This window comes from Struthio camelus, chromosome 18 (genome assembly GCF_040807025.1).
Source record: "Struthio camelus isolate bStrCam1 chromosome 18, bStrCam1.hap1, whole genome shotgun sequence".
NCBI classification, from domain to species: domain Eukaryota; kingdom Metazoa; phylum Chordata; class Aves; order Struthioniformes; family Struthionidae; genus Struthio; species Struthio camelus.
The window spans coordinates 7,961,596-7,978,585 of NC_090959.1; the positions used below are offsets into that span (position 1 = coordinate 7,961,596).

The following is a 16,990-nucleotide window of genomic DNA, read 5'->3' on the forward strand; positions in this document are numbered from 1 at the left end:
GACGTTGGCAGTCAGAGGTTGACGTGGGCACTCTTTGGGCTACAGAAAGCCTGGGAGACGAACGTGCTGCTGGCCCAAAGAGCCAGCCGTGGCGTGGGACGTGGGGAACTCTCAAAGTTGGCGTGGGTTTGGGGGGACGCTCGGGACAGGCCACCCTTCGAGGGGTGCTCGGCTTGCAGAAACCGTCAGCTCAGGGAGGCCTTGAGCTGCCAACCTGCGGGCTGGGGACGCTCGGGGCTCCCTCGGGAGCCGCCACCAGCCCTTCTCCCGCGGCACGCGCGGGGGACGGCCCCATCCACGCTCCCCGGGGGCTTCTCAAAGAGTTTCTCGCGCCCCGAGCTTGCGCGCCGGAGGGCCAGGGCAGCGCCGGAGGCGCTGGTTTCCCACCAGCCCTTTGCTCCCCTCGCGGTTGCGGCCCCGGCAAGGCCCTGCCGTGGGTCCCGGCCTCCGCGGGGAGACGGCGAGGAGCAGGGAGGGAGGAGGTGGGGAACGCCGTCTCCAGCGGCGCGGACGGCTGGGAGGTCGCAGCCCGGCACGGCACCGGGAGATGAACGGCATCTCTCGCTGTCAAACCCTCGGCAGAAAGCAAGCTCAGGCTTAGGCAGTCACTAAGCAACGGTGGCCGTCCCGGCAATACTGCCTAGCAACTCCGGCTGGGGAAAAGCAGCAATACGAGCGGAGCAGGTGCCTTGCCTTCCTGCGCTGTCAGCTCCTCAGCCGCCCCATCGGCGGCGCAGACGTCACGCCTGTCGGCTCCCGGAGCGGCTTCAAGCGAGGCTGCTGGCCCTTTCACGTGCGTCTCTGTTCAGTGGCTCCTGCCGCTTGCCGTCACAGCTCTGCATTAAAGCCCGAGGGGGAGGTAAAGGATGTCTCAGCCCCTGCCTTGTGCTTGTGCTCCGGCTTCCGGTCCCAAAGCGGGGACTTGACTTAAGCTTTCCACAGGTGATGCCTCAGGGGCTTTGCCTTCGTGCAGGAAATTAAAAGCTGCTTCCTGCCCCAAAAGCGGCACAGCGGCAGGAGGGTGCCAGCTCTCTCCTGGCTGCTCAGAAGATGTCCCCAGGTTCAGGTGGCCTCAGAAGTCATCAGCCTCAATATGGAAAGCGAAGAGACACCTCTCCGATACACAAACCTGAGTGCAATGGCACAAAAGCCCACCCACACCTTGGGCTCGAAGGCTTGGGGAGAACGGGCCAGGCACCGATGAAGGAGGGAGCTGGAGCTGCCCTGGTGGAGGTCAGCACTGAATCACACCAACCGCAGAGGAGCTGAGAAGCCAATAAAGGGCTGATTGTTACACCTTTGTTTTACACGTTTGCTTTCTCCACCCACTTTCTGCATATATTTAAGCCCAGGCTCACACAGGTGGTGTGCATCTGTGGCCACTGGCCTAAAGAGATGTGGGTGCTGAGCACCTGGGAGCATCTGCAGAGAGCGCAGCATGGCTGTGGGGAGATCTCCGTCCCTCCTGGCTGCTCCTGGCCCTGGGGAAGTCCCAGGTCTCACAGACCAGCACTGCTGGCTGATGCTGCTTTAGGGAAGCTTAAATAGTCTCAGGAAGCTGCAAAAGCAACTGGACCTGCTGATAACAGGGGCATTAAAACAACACCAGGCAAGGAGAGGCCATTCCCCTGAGATCGGTCACAGGGAGCTCCTGCCCTCTGCCCCTTCCTTTCCGTGTAAGATGTTCACTAGAAATGCAAAATAACAGTACGTATCACTGCTTCCCCTTCTTTTGGGGATGCTTGCAAATAAGCACAGTCATGCTTTGAGTTTCTAGGGGACGTTTCCCTTGGACAATGGTGTCACCAGGACGTGCCCCCCCGTCCTCCTGCCCTCATTGCAAGGGGGCTCTCGGCCCGCGCAGCCCCGGTGACGCTGAGCGCCAGGAGCATCCCGTGGGCCCAGCTGCGCTGCGTGTCCTGCCGGGAGCCGTCCTCCCCCTCCGCACGCTCGGGGGTGCACGGAGCCACGCTCAGCAAATCCGCCGCGGGCCACCTCGGCTCCCCCCACCCCAGCGCCAACACCAGCAATCAGCTCCCATAACCGCGGGACCAGCAGCCTGGGGCTTCGTCTCTGCCCCTTCGCCACCCTGCGCCAGCCGTCCGCTGGCCCCAGAGGAGGGGACGGGTGCAGGCCAGGAAGGACCAAGCATCTGATGCAAGACCCCTGCTGCCTGGCGGCGGGAAGGACCCGTCTGCCGCGGCCACGTCGCCCCCCAAGAGCGGGTGACAGTCCTGCCTGGCCCCCAGCGCGAGGAGAGGCAGGCAGGGCCGAGGCGGCCGCACCGGGGAGCGGCTCCCCAAATAGTGGCGCTAGGAAGGACCCCCTTCACTGGCCCCGGCCACGCAGCAGCCCCAGCCGGGGTCTGCGCCTCCGCCGCTGCTCTCCTTTCCTGCCAGCCGTCTCGGTGACCAGAGCTGCTGCCCATCCCTTTATTCACCTGCTCGGACATCGCCGTTGTGAAGCCCAAAGCACCCTCTCCCCACCATTTCCTAGAGTGGAACAAGAAAGGCCCAGCTGTAACGAGCCTGCACAGATTTAGGGTGCAATCAAAGCCCACAGCTGCCTCGGGGGGGGGGGGGGGGGCCCAAAGCACCACAAAGCGAGCCCAGGGTCTCCGCAGAGGATGCAAAGACGTGACCCCCGACGGGAAATAGCCTGTTCCCAGCTCTGGGGTGCCCAAACATCCCTGGAAATAGCCAGGACTGAGATTTTTAAACACCTCCCGCACAGGGTCATGGTCGTCACCTCCCGGCAGGGGTCCAACGGGGGCCAGGCAGCAGGAGAGCCGCCGGGGCAGGGGCTGGGATTTGGGACCCAGACGCATCGCTCCACAAACAATCAACCGCCACCAGCTAGTTTCACCTTTTATTAAATTTCCCAGAACAAAAAGAAGATAGAGAGCAAAAGGTAAAGCCTGCTGTGAGGCCTTCGCAATGCTGGCGCTCTGGACACCCTCCCCGCTGGGCAAAGGGGATTTTCCTCCCAGAAAAAAAAAACATCTGGGGGTCCTTTAGGTGGAACTAAGAGTGAAAACATCCCTCTATCAGGGAAAAAAGTGAAAGGGAGTTTCTCCTGCTGCCAGAGTCCAGGATGAGCACGTGCCACATGGGAGGTGAAGGGGCCACGGGAAACAGGGACTCACGGCCGGGGCACGCTCCCCCTCCGGCTCCCACGCGCCAGACCTGCCCGTCCCAGCCAGACTCCTCCTAAACAGAGGGCAAAAAAAGAGCTCTAGGAGGGAGGAGAGGTATTTGGGGAAGGAGAGCCCAGAAGAGGTGACAGCAGGACCTCTGCTGAACTGCCTGGGATGCGCCCGAGCCACCTGAGCCCCTGCTGCTGGCCCAGACCGGAGGGCGAAGGCCTCTGGGTTTCGGGCACCTGCACCTTTTGCAAAGTTTTCCCCCCTTCACCTCTGTAGGGAGGCCGAGCAGCGAGGAGCTGGACGGAGGCTGCCGGCGGGGCAGGCAGGGAGCCAGCAGCCTCTCTAGCTCGGCAGGGGAAGGGGCAGCTTGCAGGAACGGGCAGGAGGGGCGAGAGGAGGTCCCGGTTACAGGGGTCCTGCGGCGTCGATGGCTCCCGGCTGTGGTTGTCACCCAGAAAGGGCTGTGCCGTGCCAGGGCTCCCTGCAGGAGGAGCCCCGTGAAGGACAGTTTGGCCAGGAGGCTCTCGGGACGCCCCAGAGCCCAGTCCCCTGCCTGGTCCACCGCACAGAGGAGGGGTCATCCCATCTCCAGCAAGCCCCCGCGCGACCAGGGGTAGCAGAGGCAGGGAGGGGGTCAGATGCAGGTGGTGAAGGAGATGGTGATTCTAGCTAACGATCTAATCGGGGCCAAACCTTTTGCAGGTGGCTTTATATAGCTCAGGGACACCTCCCTGGTGCTGTGTCCCTGGCACAGCCTGGGCTCATTACAGAGGAGGGCTATGGCTTGGCTTGGCTGCAGGAGTTCAGCCACCCCTACCCTGAAGTGGGATGCAGGGCTCTCCGGTGAATGGGGCACTGCAGCCTGATTGGGAGACCTGCCAAAAGCAGGAGTAAGAGGAGCTGGAGAGATAAGCAAGTGAGCATATGGAGCCCAGTGCAAGTGGTTTCAAATGCATTAAGCCAAACACAGGCCCTGAACTTAGATCTGGGGAGAGACAGGTCACAGGAGATATAGTGCTATAAAACTGCCCCCACAGGCTGTGCCAGGCCCCATGGCCCGTCCTTGCCCTATCTGCCCCACACACTGCCCACCCCACGGCCATTCGGCTGCCCCATTCCCCTCCTCGCTGCCCGGCTGCAAACATGGCCCTGCCTTACCTGCACCCAACGCAGGGTGGACAATTTGCTGGAGCATCTTTGTCCCTGGAGGGCTCGCTAATACTGGCTTCGTTTGCAAGCACTCTCAGCAAGTGTAGTTCAGCCTGTGTTGCTAGAGTCCTATGCTGGTAGTGACCCAGGGTTAAGGTTAGTGCAAAGGGCAGGCATGGAGTGGGGCAGCAATGCTGCGGTTTCGGGAGTGGGGAGGTTTGAAAGCAAACCCACAACTGTCCTGGATCCCACATCGGGTGGGGGCCTCTTGCCAGAGCCAAATGCTTGGATCAATTCGGGGTAAAAAAGCAAAGAAAACTAACAATGTGTTGTAATTCAGTTCACTTAGTCCTCTGCAAAAAGGAATGATTATTTATCAACAGGGTTTGAGGGATCCTGCCGGCCCCTGTGCCTAGCTGGGCTGCCACAGGAGCTGAAGCCAGCTGAAAAGGGAGTGGAAGAGAAGAAATGAGAGCAGTAAGAGTGACCCGACTTCTCAGTTAATAATTTATCATCAAAATATGACTTGAGTAGCTGAATACGGCTCAGCACGCACCCCGCCTGGAGCATGCGTTCCTAGATGGATTTCCTGCGCGGGCGGGGGTGCTGCCGGCAGTGAGGGCTGTTGGATGATAAAGTGCTCCCCGGGGAAGAGCCGGTCTGCCCCCTCGTACTCAGGGAGACCTCATCGATTTTGTAGGAAATTGAGTTGTAATAGATGGGGTTGGTGTGGCAGCTCAGGGTCTCGGGGTGGGAGGGCACAGGACTGCCGCACAGCTGAGGTCTGTAGCACAGGCATGTGCAGAAGGAGGGGACCTTGGTGGTCGAGTTGGCGGACTGGCGCCGCTGTCTCTCCACATCTTCCTGGATCAGCGGGATGAGGTTCATCTGGCTTGTCCTGTCCTCAACAGGGAGAAAAATAGCGTTGTTGCTCTGGTTGTCCTCCTTCGGTTTCAGGTGGATGTTGTTCCTGGCTCTCCGCAGGGATGCTCTCTCTTCAGCATCCCGCCGCTCATCCTCTGAGTTCATCGTCAGAAACCTCAGCACCACCAAGTTAAGGAAGGCGCCTATGACAGTCAGGCCCACCAGGATGTACATGAAGCTGAAGGCCACATACGGGGGCTTTTTTTGCAAAGCTTCATTCTTCTGCAGAGCCACAAAGTCTCCAAAGCCGATAGTGGTCAAGGTGATGAAGCAGTAATAATAGGCGTGAAAGAACGTCCAGCCCTCGAAATAAGAGAAAGCTGCTGCGCCGATGCACAGGGTCCCCATGCAAGAGAGAAAGCCGACTAAGACCATATTTTCCATGGAGACGTTGGTTGTCCTCATGCCTAGACATTTCTTTATCTTCTTGAGCAGTAACCGGACTACGGTGTTCATGCGCTCCCCCAGGCTCTGGAACATAACCAGCGTGAGGGGGATGCCAAGGATCGCGTAGAACATGCAGAAAACCTTGCCAGCATCGGTGCCCGGGGCAGCATGTCCATAGCCTGCAAAGCAAAGAGGAAAGGCAGGCATCAACCCCATATCTGCATGTAGAAATGCTACCCCGGATCGGGTAACCACCTCTGCTGAGAGGAGCAGACGAAGAAGAGGGGAAAATAGAAGAAAATAAATCATGAACAGATTTGCAGTCCTCCAGCTGATGCTAATGGGGCCACGGGAAGCCACATCATTTTGGATGACAGCAGATCTTAGTGTCATATGGATAGAACCTCTTTTGGTCTCTAGAGAGCAAAGTTACTGTCCTAATAGTCTTTGAGCCTGTATGGGGTCATGGAAATTAGAGCTGGACTTGGGGTCTGCAAGCCGTCTGCAGCTCACAAGCAATGCAGGGGCAACGAGGCCATGCTGGCACAGGATCTGCAGGGTAATCTGACTTCCCAGCCTGGGGGGAGGAAAAGGGCAGCGTAAGATGTGGAGACCTTCAGCATAGGTCATCCTGTGGCAAAGGCACCCATCCAACCCAATCCCTCCCACAGGTGCCCTTGCAGAATCATGGTCACCTCCCTTGCCCCCTTGGCCCTCCCGTGTAGCATGCATCTTCAACTCTTAGCTGTGTGATAGTTTGTTACGTGGCCTGTTGGACAGGAGCTACAGGGCCAGTCCCTGCAGAAGCAGGTTGTGCAGAGCAACTTCTGATCTTTTCCAGCATCAGTGCAAGAAGAGACAGACATAAAGTACTGCTGAACATCTTCATTGTGGGGGAGGGGAGGTTGTACTGTTTTAAACACAATGAAGTATTTACTCCACTGCAGCTCTGTCAGCAGCCTTGTCCTAGAGACCAGAGAAAAGGAGAGAACATCTCCCATTCTCCTCAAATCCCTTTCTGAGTTTTAATTTCCCCATCTTGTTCTGAGTTTCAGAGCTGTGACTCAAGGACTCACACAATTACCCTGAGTCGTAATGAAGTATTCACTGCAATCTTCCGGACTTTGGTGATTCTGCACCCACCTGTCTTAATTATATAAGCTTAAGTGAAATTGGTGGCTTCTGACCTAAACGGATGAGTAACTAACTCAGTGCAAGGGAGTCATGCAGCATCGCGCTGCGTGGGGGTAGCGGAGGAGGCAGCCGATCCTTTCTTTATATGAGAAACTACAGGGATGGAAACTTCCTTTCTGAACGTGTCCGCAGGCACCACCAGCTCACCCAGCAGGGCGTGAAGCAGGCTCTTTCCCGCACTGCTGTGTGGCCTTTTGCAAGCGGCTATTTTACATTTCACGTCTTCCTTGTGTTCATGTGATTTTTGCATGAAGAACATGGAAAAAACGCATTCTTTTTATTTCTTGGTTTCATTCAAAGTTATGACTTGGCTACACCTCTGCCTCTGCTGACAGTGGATTTCCAGGACTTTTAGGGAAACTGTTAGCATGCAGCGATGGAAAGAGCAGAGGATGATTAATGCGTTGTCCCGCGCTCTCAAGCACACCTCCCACTCCAGGAAATTCTTTCAATTGGACAGAGCCAAGAGGCAGAGCACAGCGTTACCCTCAAATACGCTACGCTCACAACTGCAAATGCAAGGGGGAAACAGTTTCTAATTGCTGTGCGTGTTTATAAAGCCTGGCAATCAAAAATGATAAACTTAATTCCTGCATGCCACATTTCACAGAACACAGAGCAGAAATAAGACTGCAGTGGCAAAAAAATCCCCAATCAGATCCTTAGCCTAATAACTGATCACAGTTATCAGGTCCTAAGACATGGGAAAATACGAGAGCAATAAGGAGGTAAATAATGATCCAGAAGAGCGGTAAGTGGAAAAATAGCTGTTTTATCCTGAGAGACTCCTGAAAGAGCGTATGACTGATGCTTTCAGAATGACAAAGGGAATTAGAAAGAGTAAACACAGCTACGTTAATGGTAAACCTGAGATACAGAGCACAGCCCCATTTAAAGAGAGCTGATGTGCCAGTGTCTAAGAAATATGGCATCTGGGCTGAAATATTTATTGCACGGTGTGTGTGATATGCTTAACAATCATATTTGTCACAGTCAACTGAAAAATAATGTAAATGAAGCCATAACCTGTCATGAGATGATGGGGATTTTTGCTGAAGTCATTCGTCTTACCTTACTGCTGGGGTATTGCATTAAACGTGCCCTGACTCCATCCCCGTTTCCTGGCTGCACGCGTTAGCAACAGCACAAACCCCACACCACTTTGAGTGTGGGCATACAAACCGCTTTCCCGGGGTTGCACCTGCAGGCAACTGCAGGGAGCTGCCCAAGTGCCACCTCTTATCCCCAGACAACACCATGCAGTTGATCCCACCAGTCCTTGGTTGCCCATGCCCTGAAATACGGTGCTTTCAGCTACTAGATATATTCTATCCGTTCCAAGCCCCTCCTTAGGGCTAATCCCTGTCCTACAGACAAGGAGGCAGCCAGTCAGCCGCTAGCTGGAAAAGGCCAGGATTTGGCCTCAGGGTTCCTGCCTCCAAAACACATCTGCTCGCTGAAATCACGGTACAAGGACTGCCACAAGCATGGGCTCCCAAGGGCTGCCTGCCCACACGGGACACTCGAGGCGCATGGATTAATAAAAGTGGTTTAATTAAACCATGTTAAACACCCATGTGGCTAATCTCTTCTAGAATTAAAACAATCCTTATTCAATTTAGTTTCATTCTCTTCCAAAATAGAAGAGGGCAAATCAAATCAAGGCTGGGCCTTGGTCTGGGTAAGTGCACCTACATGGGAACTTAATGCAATTCAATCATTCCCTTCCAAGGTTAATTCACAGCCATTTCTCTGAGGGTTCCCGTGCGGACAGAGCAAGGTTCAGTGTCGTGGTGGCTGTCCTGGCTCCCTGAAGCAGGTCTGGTGCAGAAAAACATCCGGAGTTTTGCGCTGTCAGTGAGGCCAACGCTTCTTGGCCAGCTCTTCAGCCAAGCTTGCTGGCTCCGCTCGGAGAACTCTGCACAGCAGTGCACGCATCGGCACAACGCCATGCAGAGCACGAGCGTGGCTCCCACCTCAGCTCTCTTGCACCCCAGCCAACTTCTGCAGCTCCCTGCCATGAAGGCGCTCGCAGAAGTTCTGCGTGCTGCCGCCTTGCTGGGACAGCGTGCACGTCCAGCCGTTGCAGCACCTCTGAATCCCCCAGAACGGGGTGGCCCCCAGCCTGCCCACGAATTGTCTCTCTCAGCGCAGGCTGCCAAGCCCTGGGGTCCTGCCAGGTCAGCCCAGGGGCTGGCATGAAGCGACACCCCAGCCTTGTATGGGCGAGATCTGCCTTTCCCACGCAGCCAAGCCCTCTGGGCTGTCCTGGGGCACCTGGAGGCAAGGAGGGTGCAGGGATGGGGGATTTCGGGGCTTCAGGAGTGTGGGGTGCAGCGATGTGGGGATACAGGGATTTGGGGATGCAGGGGTGCAGGGAATTGGGGGTATAGAGATGTGGTGATACAGGGATTTGGGAATGCAGGGGTGCAAGGAATTGGGAGTGCAGAGATGTGGGGATATGGGGATTTGGGGGTGCAGGGATTTGCAGGGGCAGGGATGCGGGGAGGCTGCTTTCAGGGCGGCACAGCGGGGTGCCCGCACTCACCGATGGTGGTGATGACGGTGATGGCGAAGTAGAAGGAGCCGGCGAACTTCCACTGCCGCCCGGCGCGGTGCGGCTCGGCCTGCAGCACCAGCCGCTCCAGCTCTCGGTAGTCGTCGGCCGAGAAGCGGTACTTCCTCCGCAGCTCGCCGCGCTTCTGCTCCAGCAGCCGCTTGCGGCCGCTCTCCGCCTCCGACTCCAGCGCATCGAAGACGGCGGCGCCCACCAGCAGGTAGGAGAAGATGCAGAGGATGAGCGCGGCCGTGCGCAGGTTCTGCCGCTTCATGGCGAGGGGCGGCCGCGGCGCCTCAGCCCGGGCTCCGCATGGCCCCGCGCCCGCCGCCCCCCGCGGGCCCCGCCGCGCTGCCGCCGCCGCCGCCGCCGCGCATCGCCCCGCGCCGCCGCCGCCGCCCGCCGCCGCCGCCGCCCGCGCGCGCCGCCGCCTGCGCGCACCGGGCGCCCATTCCCCCTTGCGCCGGGCGCCGCCTCCCGCGCGCACCGCGCACCGGCCCCGGCTCCGCGCACCCGTCCTGCTTGCAGCGAGACCGGCTCCTGCCTGCGCCGGGTGCCGCGCACCGCGCAGCGGCTCCCCAGGGCACCGGGCAGCGGCTCCTGTTTGCACCGAGACCGGCTCCTGCCTGCGCCGGGTGCCGCGCACCGCGCAGCGGCTCCTGCTTGCAGCGAGACCGGCTCCTGCCTGCGCCGGGTGCCGCGCACCGCGCAGCGGCTCCTGCTTGCAGCGAGACCGGCTCCTGCCTGCGCCGGGTGCCGCGCACCGAGCTCCGGCTCCCCAGGGCACCGGGCAGCGGCTCCTGCCTGCCCCCGGCCCCGGCGCTGCGGGCCCCAGCCCGCCGCAGGCAGCAGGGAGCCGGGGCGGCGGGAGGAGGGCTCGGGCCGCCCGGTGCTCCCTTCCCGCAGGCCTCCCAGGGGCAGGGGGGGCCCGGCCGGACTGCCCTGCAGTGCCGGCAGCGGCGGGGAGGCGCACGGCGCTGCGCAGGCAGCTCTGGCCTCCGCTCGCTCCTCGCAGGGGCCCGGGGAGCGGGAGGGAGCGAAGAGCCTGGCCCTGCTCCAGCAGCACCGTCCTTCACAGGGGGTGGCCCCGGCGAGGGGGCTGGGAGGCAGGCCTGGGGCGACCCACTGCATCCCGCTCATCCTGGAGCTCCGGGAGGACCGCGAGGAAAGGCAGCCCCCTGCCCGCAACCTCGGCAGCCGCGGAGAAGAGGGCCTCTCGCAAGGGCCTTTCTGCGTGTGGCCGCGCTCATTTAGCTGCCCGTTCTAGCCGGGCTGCGCTTCGTCCCGTGCTAGTGACGTTACTAACAGCCCCTTTGCCCCACGTCGCGTCTTTCTGGCCGTTGGCTCCCAGGCTGCAGGAGTGCCGTGGGCGCTGTCGCCTGCCCGCCTCTCCGCTGCCCGCCCCGCGGCACCTTTGGCTTGGCGCAGGCCACGACTGCGCCCGCAGCCCAGGCGCTCGCCCCTGCTGCTCCGTCCCGCTCCGAGCGGGGAGGTGCCGCTTCGCACCGCCAGCGGCGAGGGACGTGTCGCGGTGCGCGCGCAAGCGGAGGCTTTCCCTGCGCCGACGCGCTGTGTGGCACCCGCCCGGGACCGCCTGGTTGCCCCGGCCCGCTGGGCTCAGGTCACCTGTGAGATGCAGTGGGTTTTATTCACGTCAAGTTAGCCGTGACAGGAGATGAAGCCCACGGAGCAGAAGGCCCTGTTTCTCATTTCTGGTTTCCTGAGCTTTCCTGTAACCCATATGTTTCACTTTTAAAAATAGAAATATAATTCTCTGAGTTGTATGTGGCAGGAGATAATATCTCCTTCAAGAAATAAACTCTCCTTCCTTTGGTAGAGAAAAAACAAACCAACCAGCTGAAGAGCAGGCTTTAATCCCTCTTCACGACATCTTAGCTCTCCCTGTGGAGAGGACAGGGCACTTCAGGCTTTAATTGCAGCAAAGGAGACTTAGGTTGGACATAACAAAAACTTTCTAAGCGTGCAGGGAGTTAAACACTGGAACAGATTGCTTGGGGAGATAGCGGCAGCCCCGTTGCTGGGAGGGTTTATAAAGAAGATAAGCAGAGGTCTGCCAGAAGCGCTCGGGGTACAGCTGATGCCCTCCCGGAGCAGGGGATCGCTCACTGACCCCCCGAAGCCTCCGCCAGCCCTGGCTTCTGCGTTTCCATGGCCAGTGCTAAAGATCCAGTGTCCTTTCCTGCTATAAGTGGGACCTCTTTTTCGCCCTGGACACCTGCCACTTCCCTCCTCCTTGCGAAGCCTCGGTGCCAGCACCATTAGTGAGAGTTGTTATTGAAGAAAAAATACGGGCTCCAACATTCATTACTGCCAGTAAATGCTGTCGGTGGAAGGCTGTTTGACACCGTAGCGATTGCAGCCTCCTAAATCATGCGGCAAGGCCTCTGCTGGAGGGATGTATCTGGTTTATGTTCCCCTGGTCTCATTTGCAGCTCTGCTAACGTGTGCTGGGATCTCGTCACACCTCAGACCCCAGAGCAGCATCGGGACCGCCTGCTAGAGAAGATACATGTCACATGCCGGTGGTCGACTGCAGGTGATTTTTTCCACTGGTCAGCAATGAAATCCTACCTTGAAGAGAGGACACAGGGCTGCTGATTAAAATCCTATTGGTTCTACTAAAGAGAAAGCAGATTTCACAATGATCTGCTACATGTTACTCCGGCCCCTTGCTTAACTATTCCTGGCTGTTCCCTCCAATTGGATGTGAGAGATGCTCCTGATTTTTGTTTGAAAAGGCTACCTACTATCGTTTTCGGCCAGTGGTTTTCAACCTTTTGCCTGCTGGTGGTCACCTGGAAACTTTCCAGTGGATGTGTGAGTCCACATGGAGCAATTTGAAACACCCACTCGTTGCCTTTTACGCATCTTTTAGGAGTGGTTCTGGGGTCCCCAGTGCCCTACAGGTCAAAGCCTGAAAACCCAGGTGGTATTTGGATTGTTAAGGCCAAGTGTGTTATCTAAAGCCAGCTGCTGCATGCACTTGGGCTAACGTGCCAGTGCAGGTTCAGGTGTGCAAAACCTGGGCAGATCCTCTCCAGACACAAAAGAGGAAGATAGGTATAAGTTTGGGGCCTTTGGCTGTTTGGAGACCGGGGGCATCTCCACCCGCTCGGTGCAGTTGGCTCTCAGCCCTTCCTCGCCTTGGTTTCTGCTAGTTCTGACCTGGTTTGGTCATCTCCTGACCCCCCAAAAGAAATCTTCACCTTGCAGTGTCTTGTGATAGTCTGCCCTCAGCTTTTCCCTTGTTGTGACCTTTTCTGGTTGCACAGGGAGTTAAAGAGTCTCGGGCACATGTTTTCCTGGAGAAGGGGAAGGCCGCAACACCGTAGTGTTAGAAGAGGGTCTCATTCAGCAATGGGCATAGTGAAACTGCTGCTGATCACTCCGACATGAGCTTGGCACCTCGCTGGTTTCTTCTCTTGGGGTTTGCATTGGGCCACCCCACATGCAGGTCCCAGGTCCCTGCGGAGTAAGTACTTCTCAGAAGGAACAAGGGTGGCAGGATCAATCTCACAATGAGAAACCCTGCAATAACGAAGCCAATCATAACAAACCCAGGAATGTGCAGGCAGTAACGTACCCAGCAGCGGCTTTTGGATGGCGTCATAGGCTTTATTAAAAAAAATAGTGAAACCAGCATGCTGTGCAGCCTCTGTGATCATGCATTTCTTTTTTCTGCGTGCAGTGAGCACGAGGGCATTATCTGGATGAAATGGTGTCCAGCAGGTTTTGTGCAGTGCGATCCCTTTGGATTCTGATGGAAATTTCACACTGAACCCACCGTGAGGCTCACTCAGTTCAACCTTTGGCTTTCCACTGACTTTCCTGCTCTTGAATAAGGTCATGCAGGATCTGCAGGATCAGACCCAGCAAGATAATGTACATTATCATTGATTTCCAGCAAGGAGTTGCATTATGAGATTAAATGTCTCATTTTTATTGCATGGGGAGGCAGAAAGAAAGCAAGAGCTCCGAAAATAAAATAGAAGTCTAAGTGATGTATTTTTGTTGCAAGGTGCTTGTGACTGGGAACAAATGTTCCTTGTTTATTCGGACATTTTAGGGTGAACTTTGAGAAACATCCTACTTCCTGGAGGCTGGTAAACAAAGTCAGACCTCACCTATGTTTAAAGCAGTGTCCAATTAATGTGTCTAACTGGCCCACATCTAATAATTCTAGGCTGGTGGGAAAACTATTAAAAGGCTTTTCTGGTTTTAATGAACTGAAAGAAGCATCTGCCCTGCCCTGGCGGCATCTGCCGTCCCCGACTCAAGGATGCCCACGGGGGCCGGCGGCAGCTCGTGGGCTGCGGCGGTGGCTCCGGGCGCCCGGGCTCAGCGCAGCCGGGGTGGCCCCGAGCCGGGCTGGCACGGCGTAGCTGGGACCCTCGCTCTGCACCGCCGACACGGCCGTCCCGGCTGCCGACTGCACTGCACCCTCGAACCGGGGCTGGGATCTGGCTCCATCAGGTGCCGTCCCTGGCGCTGATTTTGTCAGGGAGGTGTTGCAGCTCTCCGACCCAATGGCTCACAGACCCATTGTGGCATGCTCTGCTTCTTTCGGTTATTTTTAAAGAACAAATAGATGTTTTTCTTTAGCTATTCTGGCTTTAATGCCATTTAATACCAAGATTATAGCCTCACAATGCCACAGGATATTATTAAAGCAGAAGATTGGTTTATTTCTAAAAGGGATTAGATACGGAGATAGGAATAATCGTAAAAGTGCAGCTGCCCAGAGGAGGCTGCAACTCCAAGCGCTGCGGGCCAGTGTCCCCCGCCACGCGCCGGCCGTGAAGCTGCTCGGGGGCTGACGGATGGAAGCGATCCCTCTGCTCCGCTCGAGGGGCCGGGGGATGCCCTTGTCTGAAGACAGTGTCCCTGGCTGAACCCAGACTTAACATTTGCTTCTGCCCCATGATTGCATTAATCTTCCTGTAAAATATCTTATATCCCACCTGCCGCTAGCCAGGCCTAACCTGCCTCTGTCCTGCAGGCCATGCTCTGGGCTACCAGCAGCTCCCACCCTCTTTGCTTCTAGCTCTGGCAGAGATTTGCTCTGGGGTTAGCTCAGGGCAGGGATTTCTGGTGCCCCAGGATGCCCCGCCAGCTGCCTGAGTTTCACCCGCAAGCTCACAGCTTTCCCCTGCTGTGTCTCTCCCCAAGTCTTCGGAGGCTGCAGGCACTTTTCTCTGTGCCACAATCTGGAAACTCAGCGAGTGAATTAATAAAGCGCTGGATATCAACTCTTTGCAAATGCAGGTTGCCTCTGAGCGATCAACATGGATAAGGCTTGCAGAGATCAAACCCCAGGGCATTTGCGCTGGAGGACCGTCGCCCCCCACCTTGCCTGGCCACCCATGCTAAACGTCGGCTGTGCCCCCTCCTGACGCCTTGGCATCTCACAGACGCTGCAGCAGCACAGCACAGCCCATCCCAGGGAGCAGGGCAGGGCGCTCACGCGGGCAGACCTGCTCCTCGGCCACCCACCCCTGGAAGGTGCCACCAGCCAAGTGGTCCCTCTGCAAGGGGCCACGCAGCCCCGTCCTCCCGAGCTCTGCACCCCCGGCAGCCCGAGCTGACGGGCGTCCTACCTGGAGCGCACCAGGGCTGGAAATGCTGACAGCAGTGGCAGCGCTCTTGACATTTTATGATCACAAACTCTATTTTCAGCCTAATAAGGTTTTTATATGCTTGGAAAGCTGTCAGCTGAATGTCAGCCAGACACAAAGTACCTGCCATAAACTGCCTGGATTGCAACCAAAGGTGCTGCTCTGCTTTAGCAAGTTTTCGATCTCAGTCGCTTTAATTGGTTCATCTATTTGTTTTGAGGATTCTGGCTTTCATATATCGAATAAAATAAAATAATAATAAAAAACAACCCTTGCTTAATAACTTGTGGGAATATTTGCTGAGAACCTGTTAGATCAGAGCTAACAAGCAAATTCAGACTGAGCATTTTTCAATTCAGATTGGGGGCGAGAGGCTCGGTGGCGCTGCCGCCGGCGCCGAGGAGAGCTGACCCTGCTGGGAGCTGCCGGACGGGGACGGACGGAGGTCAGAGCCTTTGGGAAAGCGCCTGTGAAGCCTTTGCTTCCCTGGAAGGTTCGCCTGGAGACACGCTGTCGCGGCCAGGACATCCCGTTCTCCATAGAAACACAGCCACGTCGAGCCCCTGGCCAAATGCAGAGCCGGGGCGGCTCCGGAGCGCCCGCGCGGTGCGCTCCGCCGCCGTGCTATAAATGACTTCCCTGCTGGAGGGATCGCAGACCGCGGGGTTGCCAGGAGGGTCAAGGGTGGGGGGCCAAAGGCTCTGGGAATGAATTGCAAGTATGTGCGGCTCTCCTGGCGCACGCCCCACCGGCAGCTGCTCCCCTGGACCGCCGGACTGCCGGGCACGGTGGGAGGCGGGAGAGGCCCTGAGCTGCCGAGGGTTTCCACGGGACGCTGCGAGATGACGGACGATTCCAGAGCGGGACAAGCATAACCCACATGGCATCCGCTCCCGAACGCCTGCCCCCGCCAGGAGCCTCCGCTGCGGCCCCAAGTGGCTTTGGTGCCATCATGGGGCTGCAACCCCCTGGATGGCAAAGAGATCAAATGCAAAGCGGTGCCCCATGCGGCGGCGAGCCCTGTCCCCTTGTGCCGGCACACAGCGCTCACCGCTCGATGACAGCCTCAGGGCCGCCCAGAAATGTTCCTGAGGGCTTGTGGCATGCTGCCTTCTTATCAATCCCCTGCACATCCCCATGGCCAGCAGCTCCTGGGGCTTCCAGCATGGGCCACTCGCTCTGAGGACGAGTGTCGCCAGCACCGACGCCGAATGCCCAGGAGCGACAGGAGTCAGGAGCTGGGGCTGCTCGCTAGTGTCACCTCTGCGGGTCCACGCAGGCGAAAGGGCCGGAGGGAGGGGAGCGCTCCTAAGGGAGGGCTCCCTTAGACCATTCCCAATTTGGAGTCATTCTGGCTATGCTTTGAAGACCCGTGTCCCCAGGTGAATGCCTCATCTGCACGGCTGCTGCACGGTCACCTGGTGGTTATGCTCACCTCTGGGTGCAGCCTGCCCTGCGGCCGTGGAGGCTTGCACACGTCGGAGCAGCCTCCACAAGCTGATCTGGTACAGCCCCCGGTCCCACCGCTGCACGAGAGCCCGGGGTGCGCTGATGCCTTTCCCAAAGGCTTTGCTCCCGCCATGCTGCTGTAAACCACCCTCTGCCATTCCTGCTACCGCGTTCCAGCTCATGACTGTACTCAGGAGGGAAGATCTGCAGGCATCACGTCGCGTTGGTCTCCCCGGACTCCACATTGATGTGAACAGCCTTAACGTGGAGCAGCAGATCTGCTGGTGAGGGGGCAGGAGTCAACTGTCCTCGTGCAATTTCTGTATTTAGAGTCCCAGCCCTTGGTGCCGGGATCAGCTCCGTCAGCGTTGCTCCAGCACAGCCCAGCATGGGTCTGCAGCACGGTCTGAGTATTCAGCTTGCTCTGCCCTAGAAAGAAAAGCCATGACGAGTTTATTCAGGAAACAAAAGGTACTGCCAGCTCTTTGCATCAGTCTGACTGGTTGCTCCAGCAGTGCTGGGCAAGGCTTATTTGAGCTGCTGGAGATG

General features: G+C 57.7%; 1 protein-coding gene and 1 long non-coding RNA gene across 2 annotated transcripts; one reads left to right on the top strand and one right to left on the bottom strand.

Annotated features, from left to right (window-relative positions):
• Positions 1–2,855: 2,855 nt before the first annotated feature.
• KCNK15 (potassium two pore domain channel subfamily K member 15) lies at positions 2,856–9,690 on the bottom strand. The gene is made up of 2 exons (XM_009671173.2): positions 9,348–9,690; positions 2,856–5,784 (listed from the first exon to the last, which is right to left on the bottom strand). Exons 1-2 carry the CDS (start codon positions 9,628–9,630, stop codon positions 4,871–4,873), a joined length of 1,197 nt encoding a protein of 398 aa, XP_009669468.2. The 5' UTR covers positions 9,631–9,690; the 3' UTR covers positions 2,856–4,870.
• On the top strand, positions 9,507–16,866 carry LOC138061507 (uncharacterized). The gene is made up of 3 exons (XR_011135311.1): positions 9,507–9,576; positions 11,810–11,913; positions 14,643–16,866. It is a non-coding gene; the product is annotated as an uncharacterized lncRNA (long non-coding RNA).
• Positions 16,867–16,990: the final 124 nt, after the last annotated feature.

Excerpts from the sequence above, each read along its gene's own strand:
- KCNK15 (XM_009671173.2), bottom strand. The coding sequence starts at position 9,630 with ATGAAGCGGCAGAACCTGCGCACGGCCGCGCTCATCCTCTGCATCTTC. Across the intron at positions 5,785-9,347 it reads CACCGTCATCACCACCATCG|GCTATGGACATGCTGCCCCG; the intron begins GTGAGTGCGGGC and ends TTTGCTTTGCAG.